Source organism: Notothenia rossii (assembly GCF_949606895.1).
Source record: "Notothenia rossii genome assembly, chromosome: 3".
Lineage (NCBI taxonomy): Eukaryota > Metazoa > Chordata > Actinopteri > Perciformes > Nototheniidae > Notothenia > Notothenia rossii.
Window position 1 is genome coordinate 86,168,655 of NC_136901.1, and position 16,689 is coordinate 86,185,343.

General features: G+C 38.9%; 1 protein-coding gene across 12 annotated transcripts in view; it reads right to left on the bottom strand.

Moving 5' to 3' along the window:
- Positions 1–16,689, bottom strand: part of LOC307030967 (teneurin-3) — a 202,704-nt gene that overhangs the window by 84,615 nt on the left and 101,400 nt on the right. For all 12 annotated transcript variants that reach the window (XM_079667615.1, XM_079667623.1, XM_079667619.1 and 9 more), the window contains one exon: positions 1,910–2,135. In XM_079667615.1, coding sequence (XP_079523741.1) covers positions 1,910–2,135 — 226 coding nt within the window. The remainder of the gene's footprint in view (positions 1–1,909; positions 2,136–16,689) is intronic.

Consider the following 16,689-nt stretch of genomic DNA (forward strand, 5'->3'; position numbering starts at 1 on the left):
ACTTTCTGGAGATTCTGTTTACATTTCCCAACCTAGTGTTTTTCTTGACATCTGCAATTATGTGGTGAACCGGGTCTTCCCTTTTTTGCCCTGTTGGTTCGCAACGGCCTCAGTTCCCACCCACTGACAAGCACTTGATTTAGAGTCCTCTGTGGTGATAGTGATTTATGCCTCCGCTGATGATAGGTGCGCACATACTGTTCTGTCGATACAGCTAAGACAGCTCAAGGTCATCGCAGGGTTAGTATTCAATCTCCACGTCTTCCGTAGAAAGTGAAACTGTCAATTCATATCCCGATTCATTCAGTCGGATCATAAGAGGTTGTTGCTTTATGCTGCCACAATTGAATTGCAAAGTTTACATTCATCCGAGCCTCAGAACGGGTACGCTGTGCCAAAGAAATATCAGGCTAGAATGCAATCATCTACTCGAGGCCATATTGAGTCAGAGCGCAATGTACCACACTTCATTAGTCAGGATAGTTTGAGCACGCTGATTAAGGGAGATCTAACTGATGTTTCAGGAGGAACACTTGGCAGTAGCTCTTATGACAAAGTAGTATCTCGCACAGCAAATTCGGATATAACCGACAATGCCCTTAGAAAGTTATTTGTGAAGTTATAGCCTCCCTGACTTGAACTGGCAAGCTGTCTGATATGCACATAGTTCATTCTATTCATCCTCTGCCATTGACTGCAGGTAGATCTCATTCAGTAATCAGCCCTTAATTGTATTCACTCACAATGAAGTGATACGACTATGAAAAAAGTATTCTCAAAAGAGGTACAAAAAATGATGTTTGTCAAACTCAGTGGGGATTATATTATGGCATGCACAATTTTAGTCATGATCATTTATCCTGATGAGGTTTAGTCCTTAAAATATGCCTGCAATCTGCCACATTTAATTATCTAAAATCCTGGAGCGAATTGTCTTTTTTTCACACACCTATTTTTAGAGGGATAGCATTAAAAACATTACAAAAATCATCCTAAGTGTTTTAAACAGTAGCAGTTTGATGGTTGTCATGGGAAGGCTATAGAAATCATGTTGTGAGCGCGAGGCACCAGAGTGAAATTGGAGTATGATGCAGCAGGAGATCAGGCGATGCTCCAACTTTTTTTTTTTTATTATTCGCTCCTACCAAATTCCTTGTGCTCCGATCCACTCACATGCTCTGATGTGGAATACAAGCCTCATGCATGCTGAGCTTTCCAGCGTTTCTTTTCAGCAAACAGCAAGAAGTGTCACTGCTAGGTATTAACATGTGCTGAGGTTCACACTATTTAATACCGAACTTCCTCCTGCCAATGATGTGTGACAACTACTGTGTGAAACCTCAAACCTTAGCATGCAGTACAAGCGGTAAAGGTATGGTATAGCCACAAAAGAACAAGCATTATTATAAAGCTGTAATTTATCTCTGTCAAGAAACACAGCTGGTAAAAACACGACTGAGTTTTTTGGGTACGGGCCAATATCTTTAAAAAAAAAATGTGTGTGTGTGTGTGTGTGTGTGTGTGTATGTGTGTGTGTGTGTGTGTGTGTGTGTGTGTGTGTGTGTGTGTATGTGTGTGTGTGTGTGTGTGTGTGTGTGTGTGTGTGTGTGTGTGTGTGTGTGTGTGTGTGGGTGTGGGTGTGTGTGTGTGAAATGCAATTATAGCTAGTGGTTCCTTCAACAATTTCCAAATGTAAAATGCTTAAAATTCTGGAGCCCAATTAAAATTAAAATGCAAAATGATAATGAAACTTTAACTGACATGAAATTAAAATGAACATTTCAAACAGCAACTTGGCCGCCGCTCATTTATTTCACATCATTGTGTTTTCTGAGTCAGTAGAAGTGGCCTCATGATAACACCTGGAGATGAATATTCCACGCTGTTGTAGGACATTGGGGTCTCTCACCTGCTCTCCAGGGCCACATTGCTGCCCAGGACCCAGCTGTCCTGCAGCTGGACGCATTCCGCCGTACTCTGCAAGTCGGTCGCCAGGCCGGCTGATGGCGGCGGGCTCGGGCTCCTCTGATTGGCCAGTGAGCTTCGACTCAGGGACGTGATGGACGGATGCTGCTTGTGTGGGGGCGGGGCAGGTGGCAGAGGAGGCGGGCCTTGCTGGCAAGAAATATGGTCACCTGAAGTGAAACAGAGGGAAAGAAACATCAGCAAAATGGTTTCTGTGTTCCTTCAGTTCAATCATTTGCTTTTCAATTAAAATGAAACCCACAGTCAAGAGATATATCTCATAGACAGCAGATGGCTAAACTATGCATCTGCCTTGTGAATAACATATGACAGCACACAGCCAACCAACAGACCCAGAAAAGTAAATACAACCAAGAGCAAGACATTAAAATGAGATGCAACCACTGCAAAAAGAGGAGAAATAAGAGCTGATTTTATGGCGACACACATAATAATTGTCGCAAAACGCCACACGGCTTGACAGTTGGGTTCTCTTAAACAGAAGGTCACTTAGAGAGGCAGCTGTTCTTTTATGGGCGCTTAACGCGATGTTTCACGTTTGATTACAGCCAGAGAAGACTCTCAAATAACTAATGACCAGAACATCCATTAGAGCTCTGAGAGAACAGGTTTTCCAATTTCACACAAAGCTGTGTAATTGGCCCCCAGAATGGCATGTGGTGATTATCTATCCATCTTCTCCGTTTAAAAGGTAAAAACCCACACTGCTGACAATTCTGATTTGCTCCAATGAGCCCCAAATGGGTATCGTCTTTCTTGCCTTTGAGAGGCTCGGAGAAAATTGAGAAAGCTGAGAGTTGCGTCTTTTAAGAGCTGTTGTTTTTGCATGGACAGCATGAATTTTTATAAGGCCTTAAGGAGATAAATGTAGAGCATACAAATGCTGGAGGTCAGTTCTGGTGCATGCTTTAACCTTTGCTTCCTCAACCATGCGTAAGGACCTTGTGGGCTTTAAGCCATGGATACAAATCTGCTCTGTGCTATTAGCGAAACAGAACAACTTAATTGAAAGGACACTAGTCGTTTTTTAAACACGAGCCTTTAATAATCATGCAAGTTGTTGTCCTTGTCCATGTACCTGTCCTCCTATGCATACAACAAGATTTGCAATGACAATACATGAGCCATGTATTAACCCTTAGATGCATAAGTGGGTCTTTTTTGACCCGGTGAGGTGGTTTTCTTGAAGTATCTTTTAATTACATTTTTTATCATTTCATATTCCAGCTATTCCTCAAAAAACATGTTTTGGATATCATGCCATTCTAATTTTGTATTTACATTTTAAGAAATTGTAGTTTTTGTATTACTACCCCAAGCTTCCATAAGTGGGTCAAAAATGACCCGCATGCATTTTCTATGGAATCCTATGGGAAAACTTTTTTTTGAAAATTTCAAAAAAATGTCAAAAATTATAAATAGTGAAAAATTAAATATATATAATATAATACTAAATATTATACAATTTATTTTTCTTAACCAAAATGACAAAAATGGCATAAAAACACATATTATTCTAATACGGGTCCTTTTTGACCCACTTATGGAAGAGTGTAGGGTCCAGTCACTCGTGCATCTAAGGGTTAAAAAGTGCAAAAAGAATCGTAACATGAATGCCATTCAGAAAGTAGGAAATACTTTCTATCCCTGTAGAGTAAAAACCTTCAGGCTACTATGCATGCATGCTCTTGGTACGCCTGAGGATTTTTTCTCTGAGGAAAAAATACATTACAAGTGTAATTTAACACAAATTGTAGTAAGAATTATTATCAAGAGTAAAACCATTCACCACAAGCTGTAATAAGGTTTAGCAGGGGCAGGTCGTGCCAATAATTTCTTAGAGTGATTACTGGCATGGATTTTTTAAATTTGTTTTACATCAAACTACATTTTAAGATTGTCTGTTTCATCTGCATAGAAATAGACAGACAGATATATCAACAGACAGATAGACAAGTGATAAAAGACGAGCAGTGTGGATCTGATTCAGGGATAACAAAATTGCATGATGCCGGTGCAGAAGGCCAATCAAACATGAATTAATGATCCATTACACTTTGATCAAACCCATTTAAATATGAGCTCTCATCAACCCATATTACCTTCTTCAAAGTCAATTCTGATCAACTGCAGTATGAAAAACACAAGATCACATGACATGATAGCGCCGCATAAGGCATCCCACTCATCTCCTGGTCTAGACTGAGAGCCTCATTAAAAAAGAACTAAAAGTAGGCTAATAGAAATGTGGATTATCTACCAGCACCGTCCAGTTTTACTTCACCTCGGGGCCTTATTCCACTGTAAGAGCCTGCAGCAGACAGCGCCACTTCACTTTCAAGCAAAAGCATTTTTCATATAATCAGCACACACTGATGTAACGGTGCAATGTCAATGAGGGGGGCAGAGGGAAATGAAGAAAAGAGGACAGGCGGATGTTATATCACAGAGGTAAGGGGGATGTTGACGGGCAGAACATATTATTTTTAGAACTGTATATTCTTAAAATCAAAAAGAGTGAGAGTTTCTCCCACACGTTTTTTTAACCTTAAAGCATGACAACATGTCACAATAGAGGCACCAAATACAATTATGAAACCTGAACATGAGCTTAATAGAGCCCCTTTAAAGACCATAACAAGAAAATGACATGACATTTTAGTTAACTGCAACATGCTCTTCAAATGTATGACAAACTGCTGTCTTTGTTTATCCTGTACCAACATCATCCTATTATCCCGCCCACATATGAAACACTCATTCTTTGTAAACAATACACCTTCCCTTCAAACCTTACAAATAAAGATACACGACTGAAATTGGACAAATTGGTATCCATTTATCTTCATGTCTACATATTGATCTATTGGCATATAGTGCAAGTCAACATCTTGATTGCCCTTGTTTGGTTTGCAGGTTTTCCTGTTGTGGCAGTCCTTCAATTGAGAATATAAAATGCAGCAGTCATATAAATACATATGTAGTGCAGAGGCATTATGGTTGATGGGAGTTGTGCCGGCACAGCAAGCACAGAGATGAGTTTCAATACGTCAACACTCTCTTTATGGTCAATCTTGAGTCAACTTCTGATGAAAGGCATACCTGAACTGTAACAGGAAATGAAGTGTGTTTTTAGGTGAAGCACATGCTGAGCATTACACAAAACACCAAATCCACAAAAACCTTCAAAAAAGACGAAGGATTTAACATGCAGCAAATCTGACTGCATAATTCCACAATGAACCAAGGGAGCATTAAACCCCACAAACAGAATTAAACCAACTGTGTGCATACTTTGCAAAAAAGCACACAAAGCTTATGGGGGAATATGAAGTATGCCACTTGAAATGCTGCGTTTGAGTTAGCTGATTTACAAGAAATTGAAACAGTGTGTCACTTAAAGCTAAAGAAACAAAAGTGCAGAGAGCAAGTGTATATACTATTTACATGTTTCTAACACAAAGAATGTACAGTTAACTGGAAAAAACACACAAAACACATAAAGACAAAGAGGGTTTGTCTTTATTCTCAGAGGGTTGAAAGGGCAGAGCTATGCGAACAGCAAGACAGGTTGCTATGTTACAATAAGTGCATTGTCTCTCTTTGAACATGCAAGAATGTATGGGATGTTGTTTAAATATACATTTCAAATGACCAAAACATGTACATTGTTTGTGTTATTCTTATATATATGTGATAGGAATATGCCAAAGTTCAGCCGTTTGTCTAGATCCATCGTACCATAATAAAGAAAGTAACAGCTGTGAGAACACATCTAAAATGGCTTCTACATTACCGTACGGCTCAACAAACACACCCACACACCTCTTAATTTATGAGCACACATAAAAGTCTCAGTGGTAACTTTACCGGTCACTTTAACTTTTGAGTTATTACCGAACACCAAGTTATGCGCTTTTAAGTATTAAGATCTGCAATCTGACTCCTTGTGGATTTTGAGTGATTAATTATGCAAACATGTTTCAAACTTAAAGGATCTTCTCATCCCCTTAGTCTTAATTTATGTCGGGTTAAAGATCAAATGGTGCAACGGTTTGATTTTTTAAAAAGAGACTTGTTTACGATTTCTCTCTGCTTCAAGCCATCTGACTTCACAGGTTTGAATTTTTATATTATAATCAGCATTTTAATTGTATGCTCCATTTCATATACAACTGTTTGACTAAGTCTAACGTCTAGACTGTATGCGGGTCATTTTTTATTTAGAGAATAAACCCAGAAGAATATATGAAACCAAGTGCTTCCTCAATGTGTTCTCAATGTCCCTGCGCACGGTAGGTGTCAGTATGTGTGAGAAATAACATCAATGTGATTCCATGTAGCACCAGCAGTGCAGTGTTTCCGTGCCGTCTCTGTGCACTGTCAGGGTTTTGAAAAATACAGGGGGCAAAAAATATGGGCTTTAAGCACTGCATTACTGGGAATTAGATTATGCACTGCCAAGCATGTTGGATTCTGTGTTTTAAAAAACATTAAGCTAACTAAACAATGAGCCTTTAAGAAAGTTTGGCATTATGTTCCATCGGGACACATTGGGAATGAAGCTGGCTTTTTAAAGTGCAGGCTCACTGAGTGAGAAGGCAAAGGAAACAGCTGTGTGGAGTCCTGCTTTGAAATCAGATCAAGAAGGATGCATCCTTTGCATAATTCTTCAACGTCAGCTTGTCATCATCTCCATCAGCAACATGCTTTAAAAGACCTTTGTGATTAATACTGCATGCCAGCGGTGAAACGACAGACTCATTCCCTTCTTAATGATGCTTGCAATATCTATCAAACCATGTTTTATGAAGCATTGGGTGTTTTTACAGATCACCTCCCGGAGTAGAGCTTTGTTGTAGTTGCATTTTATTTTCAGTTTTGAGAGGTTTATAGTCTGAAAATAATATAATAATGTGCAATGGGCTGTATTCAGTGAAGCAAACATGTCCATGAGGAGGAGAATAACCCCACACATGTTGGTGTACTTAGAAGATCTGATATAGTAAATACTAAAATTCTTAGGGCTTGTCTGTTGATAACATTCTTCCTATTAAAACAGCTGTGTCAGAGGCCATCACTATATGTAAACCGAGTTCACATTTCAACACATTCTTGTTTAACTTTTTGATACCATTTGGATTTTGAGGTCTATTAGGATTCTATGATGTTCACTCCTTTGAAAATATAGTTTTTTGATGAAAGCACTGACAAGCCTTGAGTACTGCGCACAATGTTCCAACACTGAGCCGAGACACAATTAAAAGCCGTTTTGCGCTCACTAAGCTTGGCAAGCTGGTGAAAGCCTTTTCATATTCATTGTGTAAGTAATGCAAAAGGTCTTGTGCCATTTTACTCTCCATTAAGAGACTGATTCAACTGCTAATGGAACTGAAAGGGCATTTGCTTTGACTGGCCTGCCCTTCAACAATATGAAAATTGGAGGGTATTTGTATCATAAGAATTCCATCAAAATAGATAACAGAACTCAGAGAGGCCATAGCTTTTTTTATAGTATAACATATGTATCTTTATAAAGGAATATTCAAAATGCAGCACCTCTGCTCTGCAAACTTTGAATTTCAGAAAGAACATAGGCGTAGTAAAACCAAACCAGATAACCCTTAAAAGACCCCTGTTTGAATTTATATGAAATGAATAATGCATTAATTATATGGTAGAACATGCCATTTGGACCAGGTGGATGTTTATATATGTCAAATCAATAAATTCACCCTCATCAACACTCGGTTTCCTATCCAGCTCGGCACAGCTCTGGTGGCTGGGGGCAGTTGCAGTCTTTCTTTAGTAGAAAAACAGACAGCAGCTTCTTATTGAGGGGCCCTGGCAGTGGGATAGTGGTGGTGGTGTTTAAGGGAGGGGATGTACCTGCTGGAATTCAGGCCCATTTGAACAACCTTGCCCTTGGTGAGTTTCGGAGATTTACTCTGCAAAGAGAGTTGGCAATTTTCAGTGGCTTGGGGTTTTGAGAAAGAAGCTGTGTGAATTCCATCATATTTCCTGCCAGAGTACCTCCAGTTCTCTCCCAGCCATACCCTCTCTTTCCTCACTTTCTATCTGATCAAAGACAGACATTTCTTTTAAGCTTTTTCCTCTGCAGCGGGACCAGGATGTAACCAATATTTCTGGGATTACATAATTATTGCATTATAGAAAAAGGTCCTACATAAAGTGCCTCTACTCGGTTAGATAGTGGGCATTCATCAACTCACATTTGCAAATCCTAGACTTCCATTCATCCAAAATGTATGATTTGTAAATACAAAGTTAAACCCACTGAAGGCTGACTGTGAATATAAGCAGATTTTCATCGCCGTTTGTCCATCCCTCTCTCTCTAACCCAGACATAGCTACAGATGGCAGCTCATCATACAGATGATGACTGCTTAGCAGTTCTTCCTGACAGCTCTCAGATTACATAGCAATTACACTCCTTTTCAAAAGCTGCTTTGACAATTAGCCTGCCGACAAAACACTTTGTTGTATTTATTCATGTGTGGACTGCTTTGGCTTCATTGTTTGTCCAGAGAGACTGTGTTCACACCTCAGAAAAAAGCTACTGTTTCTAACTTCTGCCCAGGCAGTGCAGTTCCCACAGTCTTGTTCTGACAGGCTCACTGTATTTTCCTAACACAGTCCACAGGGAAATGTGCCAGTCCACACTTTTCTGAAACACTTTTATGCTTGTTTTGTGTTATAGGGGCTCAGCAAGCCTTTCTTTTAAATATCAAGAAGTATATTCATTTTCATTGTCCAAGCACCAGTTTGACCATTTGGCAACCAAGGCTTTATATTGTGTCAGTGTCAGTCCACAAATGAGTAATGTTTTTGACTATGTGATAAAATAACAAGTTTGTTTTCATTAAAACAGCTGTGTCGGAAAAGACTTGATACACGATACAGAGACATGCTACAAAACAATATGTTTAAATGTGTATATCTTAAAATGACCCATACACATAGCAACATAGCTTTAATCAACATGTCACCGTATATCTCTCAGCATAATGAACCACTATGGCATACATTTGATTTTGCAAACACTAATGTTAACGACGCACACTTGATCTGCAGGGACCTGCCACTTCCTGTCACTGCATCATCCTTTATGATCGTGTTAAAAAGACAGTAGGCTATACAACATCCCAAACTGTATAATAAAAACAAATCACCAACAAGGACAGAGCAAATGGAGACATTGGAGAGGGATGATCTCATCCAAATGTGCCTCTGCACAGCACTCTGTTGTGAGTCTGTTTTGAAAGATTGTGTTGGAGTTCTTGTGAAAAGAAGCTGAACGTCTCAATCTTTCTCCTGTGTGTGTTTGAACTGAACTGGCCTTCAGAGTAGTCATTCACTCCATCTAAATTGCTCTGGTGGTTTGAATGGCTTGTGCCTTCAATAACAGCCAGTGGATGGGATAGTGGACGACTGATGGGGGCCAAAATGAAACCTTGGTTAGGGTGGTCTTGGAAAACTTCAGCGAAGCTTCGTAACATTCAAAGCCGAAGGATTTAAATCCGTTTATCTCACTGCTGTGTGTGAATGAATAACAAAACACTGTCTTCCTGTTTTTTTCTGAACCTTGAGCCACTAAAGCAATATCGATTTGAAATAGTAATTGCAGGGAAAATGTCACATACATCATTTCAGGGGTCATAGAAATGTGACGTGTTTTTCTGGAGAACTATTCATGAGCCTCCCCATTCATTTCCAGCTTGCTTCCCCAATCACTTGAGAAAATGGTTGCAGTAAAAAAACAAACCACTCATGGTTCTAGTGGCACAGTCTCTTCCAATGGCGCTTATAATTGCATTTCCTGTGCAGATTTGTTGGGAACCTAGACAAAGGAAACAGAATCCATCCAAAAACAGGAAAGCCTATCTTTTACTGATTAATTTTTGGCATATGGTTCTCAACTGGATTCACTCCACTTGCACAGATGACTAATTTCCGTCTCAACTGTGAGACAATTTGAGGAGCAAGAGATTTATTCAGTGTATATCTTTCTAACCACATTGAATACACAAATAGCATAAACCTATATACTATTCTAAAGAGGTTGAGGTTTTCAAACAAGGCTTTTCACAAGGAAATAAAGTTCCTGCTGAGTTAGATTATCTATTACCAGCATATACGTAAGACTCCTTTAAGATTAAAACCCCACAGGAGACCCACACAATAATTATGTCTTATCACAAACAAACAGAAGGCATCAAGGCAATGCTTTAAAAATGTCCAAAAAAACAAAACTATCACATTTAAACGATGCTTTTGAAATGAAACATGCAGATGTTGACTTGAGTTTAAGTAAACAGACATACTCTGAAATTGAATCATACGAGCAGATGCAGATGGCTTTCTATCTACTATGAATGTAACAATTCATCTGTATATCTATATTTGTTGTTTAAGCTTTTGGATAAAGATAGTCCAAATCCAAAAATATGAAGTTATTATGAAAAAGAAAAAAAAAAGATTTGATTATTGCCATTTTTCTGGGTGATTTGACTGACTAAACTATGAATCAGTTTCTCGTTTAAAATCTGATAACAAGCTTGTTTATAAATCACAGTGTAACAATTACCTCCAAAATCAATAAACATAACCACCGAACAGTATTACCAATATAAGGATCAGCATGGACAACATGGTGAATCATTGTTATTGCAAAGGAGGCAGAATGTCATACATACAACTAAATACATTAAGCCTGAGTTCCAGAAACATTATTTAGTATTGCAGTTCTTTCTTCTACAACTGCAATGACAAAGGAAAACAGGTTTTCTATATCTCCTCCTGACTCACTCCTCCAGACATTCCCACATATACTTCTCTAAGCCAACATTTCTTGCAGTGTCTGGCTCCAGAGCATGAGCTAAAGCACACAGGCAGAAAATCCCTCTGCTTTCCAAAGAGCTTTCCTGAGGCCAAGGCTATGAATTGATACCCCACTGTTGCATTACTCTTGGCCACAGAGCTGAGCACGGGGCGTAAATAATAATAGGACGAATCATTGATAATTCTTCAACTGCTCACCAACAACCGCATTATAGTGATGTCTAATGTCAATATCCCCAACAGGCACTTGTTTGGATACACAGTCCATGCACGGACACACACACTTTAAAGCTCAGTGAAGAAAAGCCTTCTAGCACAACTGATGTTTTCAGATTTTTCCCGTCAGAACACCGTCTGTTTTTCTCTCGGCAAGAAGAACCAAGATGCAACCTGCGTGCCCTCTGAGGCTTGCTGCATGCTCAATCAGCAACATGATATGGCCCACGGCTCTGAGCTGAGGTCACCACTGGAGTCTTGAAGACTGATCATGCATGAGGTAGCAACACAGTGTTTCCCCACTAACGTGCCAAGCTAGGAAACTGGGTAGTTCCTCAAACTCTGTGTGCACTGAGATTGAGAGCGTACGATATTTCAGTCATGGCCACTTCACTTATAAGCAGTTTAAGCTTTCAACAAGAATTTTGGTCATCCTATGAAATAAAGACTTTTTTTTCTGACTCGAGGCCCAATCAACTCTAATCAAGATGATTGTACTTGTCTACGACCCCTGTTGAAGGAAAGGTCTCTTTAGTGGATGTGCATTACAATTCATTAATGAAACTATCCTTTAAAATGTAATCTGCCATGCATATTGAACTATATCCTCATTCCTTCCCAGACTGGCTCTCTCACATAACTACAGCCAGTTGATCAATAATAAAACTAGTCAGAGAAGTCAGATGTACTGTCCTTCAAAATCTCTCTAATGCCACTTTGCTTGACAACAGAAGACAGGCTTGCCTGCGTTCCGGTCTTCATTCACCCTAGAAAATACCACCCTAAGCCTCATCTGTCATGTATCGTCTACAGCCTAACATTTCACTTTGTTTGGCAGACATTGATTTTTACCTCCAAGGTGTTGTCAAGGAGGCATCCAACTCATACATACCTCCACAGCCGTCTCTCCAGAGGCTGCTTTAGAAAGAATTGCAGGAACACACACAGAGACAAAGGAAAGCTCAGAGAAATAACCACATGTGATGTGAGGCTAGGCTAAATTATGGCCAAATCTGTTGAACAAGGAAAGAAATGTGTGGGTGATAAGACAGGGCTTATAAAAGCAGCATTTCTATTTTTGTCGTATATTTAAAGGTGTCTTTGTTCATGTTTGTAATGAGCGTGGAAGCATGTAATCCAGATTTAAATATAATGTATATGCAAACAGAGATGCAAACCTTTGATCGGTGAGTATCAAAGCATATCAGATGTATCTTACATGCCAAGTCCTCTATCCAAATCACTTCCATGACACGTGGTTCAATCTAGTTCATCGGATTTCTCCAATCCTCCATCCATATGTTAAGGGTATTTTCCACCTCAGCAAGTCAGATAACATCCATTTATCAAGCACTGTCTGACAACAACCTCCACCCCACCCGCCTCATACATTTGCAACTTAGTTGAGAAACACTTTATATTCATTAGGTGTCAAAGTGTTACAACAAATAGCTGGTTTAAAAGAGCAACAGTATATCTTATTTAGGAACTATTTGGCACCACAGCGAAATGATCGAAGAGCAAGCCTTGAAGGTTTCCACAGTTTGGTAATAATATACACGGCAAACAACAGTACAAATAATAGAGTAGCTGTGCTTTGCAATTTGTTTCAGGATTAGTCATAATGATCAGGCAACCGTCATAAAAAGCAGGAACCAAAATAAAAGTTCTAACTAACATTCGGAAGTTAACCTAAAACCCAAAGTACAGTTGAGGCTGATGGCAATGTCATTAGCTTTAAAACTTTAAGGATTACCACACATATTACAATTCATCCTAAAGGGGGGCATGGGTATCATACCAAATGTCATGCGATCCATTCAGTAGCTGTCGAGAAATGTTTTCTTAAAGAATCACAAATGTCAACCTGCTGGTGGCACTAAGGGAAGTGTCACCAAAGCCATTACGATACATGACCCCTGGGAGCCTTACATTTCCACAAAAATGTTTCAAATACAATCCAGTAAACACTTTCAGTCTGGACCAAAGTTGGATTCCATACGTCCGGCATTGCAGTCGCTAGAGCCAGGCTAACAATATGTTTTAAGAGGTTTCTCTATTACTATGTTGAAATGTCAGCATACACAGGAACAGACAAACAATCTGTATAGTCTGCAATAATGAAAACTACTTTCTACTCACAAGACTTTTAAATTGCACTTTCTTTTATAGTGCTACAGCGATTTGAACCTCTTGAAAAGATGTCCCTCTTTTGTCTACTGGTTCCATCTCAGTTAATTTTACAACAGAAAAAGTCATTTCTAACACTTTACCTTTGCAGTTCAAGAAGAGGACAATAAAACACATTTTACTCAATTTTGTACCCTTTGTTGAAAGTATAATCTCATATAATGAGCATAATCTCAAATATGCTCCATAGAAAGGAACAAAGGAAGAAAAGACATTGGCAATGTTTGACTGCTTACTCCTTGCTTAGAGCAAAGCATCATAAAACCTGCTGTGCTTTTTAAAAAGCACATCATAAATATACTGAATATTTATGAAAAGGAAAGAGACCGGGGAGCAAAACTTCATCATGCAAACGCACAGCCCACCGATCACCGTTTCCTATAGTTGACTGGTTTATACATTAGAATTCCTCTCCAAATAAGGTCGAAAGTTCAACAGCTAAATCTTTTTTACAGTGCAAGACACTGAAATGTAAAACGCCTACTTATGGTGACTCACTCGGGAAGAACAGCAACTAAATGTTTGATATGCAAAATGTATTTTTTACTGCACCTAATAGCATAAGTAGCACAAAACATCATTTAGGCTAATGGTTGCAAATTCAATTATTGCTATTTAATGGCTTTGATGAGTGTATAGTATAATAATAAACCTGTGAGGCAAGTTTTGCCTCTCAGACAATGGAAATGAATCTGCATATATCTCCTCTGCAGCTTCAGTATATGATATTAAATTATGTTTTTTTACAAAACAACAACTCCACGTATATTTAGATGCATTTGCACAGATAATTGAGCTAAGGTGAATGTGTGTTTGTTCCTCTGACGTGACCACAATGGTGTTAACATTGTAAGAGCAACATTTAGCAGGGCACGGGTAGCAGTCATTTTGTCGACAGCATCCATTATGCTTCCCTGTGCAGATTCTCTATTTAGCCACTTCATATGATTCAACAGGGCTGTGCATATCTGCAGTTTGGTTGCTGTACTTGTAAACTATGCAATTTGCGCTTCGTGCCACAGCAGGCATCAATTAGCACCTCTCTCACGCCTCTACATCTGAACTGCATCAAATTTTTGTTCTGTGCTGCTTGGTACATGTTGTGAATCTGTCATGACTCCAGTGAAAGGAAGGAAATGTTCAACACCGAGGAGCTCGCTCATTGCTCACCTTGGGCATTTAAATCAAGAATAATTATCAGACATTGTGCTTCGTGATTACAGATCAGAACGGCATTCATCACTTCTGGTGGTCGATTATGTGGAAAAAGTTACAGATTGATGGAAATAAATTGAAGATACTTTCTCAGGGATGCATCTGGATCTTTTGATTACACAACACCTGTGTACAGCGATGCCACATTTGCACAGTTTTGATAGTATTCAAATGAATAGATTATCCCTGAACCGTTGAGTTTTGTTATAACCTCAACATTCACTAAGGATAATCAAAGATGACCTAGATATAATGGCAACAAAGGCTCTTATTATATATTCCTACAAAAATACACACAGTATATTGTATAAACACTTTTTACATACTAATTATACAATGTATATATACTTGTTATGTTATATAACATAGCTGTGTTGTCCTTGTTTTATCACTTTAAACCCATCTATCCATGCTGGAAACTGTTATTTTAAGTGGACCTAATTTTCAGGAATACATTTGTCTTTTGTGAATCTACTGCGACATCTTTACATGCTTTCATTTCCAAAAAGTGATTCTCAAGTCTGTCTGAAACGACAGCCCAGTCTGCTCTGATTGGTTAGCTGGCCGGCTCTGTTATGATTGGTCAACCTAAGAGTTTATTTCAGATTTGATTGAACTAAATAGTAGGGCTGTCTTAACCAAATGATGATGTAAGTTGCACATTTCTTTATACTTACAAGTTACACAAAGAGCTGTTCTGCCCCATGGTAACATCAGCTTCAGCATACCATGTGTATATAGTGTCAAAGCAGGAAGCTGTGTAGAGATCTGGTTGGATATTTCAGTGTAAAAGGTGATTTACTTGACTGTGCAAATAGAAAGCAGGATTTATGTCCCATCGTTGAAAAAACCCTTTGTCTGTTTCTGACAACCATACATGGGGTGAAGCCTGCGAGCTAGTTCAGGCAGTCAACTCGAGCACTTGTGCTGCATTCGGTAGCACTTTACAATAAGACTACCCTTGTAAAGGATTCATAAAGGGTTTATAATTAGGTTTTGAATTAGGTTGTAAACACTCTATTCATCATTAAGAACCATTTATGAACCAGTTCTAACATAGACAACACAGGCTCACTATTTGGCAAGATGACTAAGCCTTATATTGGCTACCTAGCTTACTTCGTCTTCATCAGCCAACATCCTTTGGTATCTGTTGTTCACCGAGTTGAATCTCCCCCCTTCCATCTTGATGTTTCTTGGCATCTCTTATGACCATTTATTTACGAGTTACTAACATTTAAAACTTCCAAAAGGGAGCCTTGTTGTAAAGTGTAAAACACATTCCCATTTATTAATGAGTTACTACCATTTCTAATAAGGCTTAGCAGTACAGGTAAATGTGGGCTCACTATTTGGCAAGCAACCGGTCACATGTTGCCCTGTTTCTCTCATGTCTAAAAGCTTATTAATGATTTATAAGGTGTTTACAACCTAATTAATAAATGAATTACAAACTATTTATAAACCCTTTATAAGGGTAGTCTTATTGTAAAGTGGTACCCTGCATTCATACATAACGCCCCTTGCCCCTCTACAACCAACCAAGCAGAGTCTCCTTAATATTCCGCTCTATTTAACCTGCCAGATATCTCTCTATGCTTTGGTTGCTGCTGCTATTGCTGCAGCTACTTCCACGCCGCTTGCCTGCCCCACCACCACCACCTGTAGGCTCGGGGGTTAGTTATTTAATCATCACTCATCGTGCTATGTATATCTATGGAGTGATGATGCCCGTGCCTAGTCGCCAAACTCAACTATATGCTGCTTCTAATAAACATGTTAAAGAAACACGTGAGTTGTCTGACTGAACAACTATATTTGCCTAGTTTGAACCATGATTAGGATCTGTCCAACTACCTAAACCTACCACCAAGTTGTTTCAGTTGTCTGAATTAGCTGTTATCCTTATGTTCAACATGGGGGCTTATGTTAACAAAATATTCAATATTTTTTTTAAATAAATTGAATAACAGGTAATTGTTGGATTGTTTTAGAAATAGTCTTCATGAAAAACAACAAAACAACACAACAAAAAACAGTTTTGCGGTTGCATCTTTAGTTGAAACAGGAGCTTGATAATGTTGTCAAACTGTGTCTGTTGGCTTCTTCTCAACAAAGCACGCAGCAGAACGTGTATGACTGTGAAACGTCTCTGCGGTGGAAGCCGCTGATCGTCCTTCAGCTCGGGTCTAATCATGTTTACTTTGCCCCAATTAGATA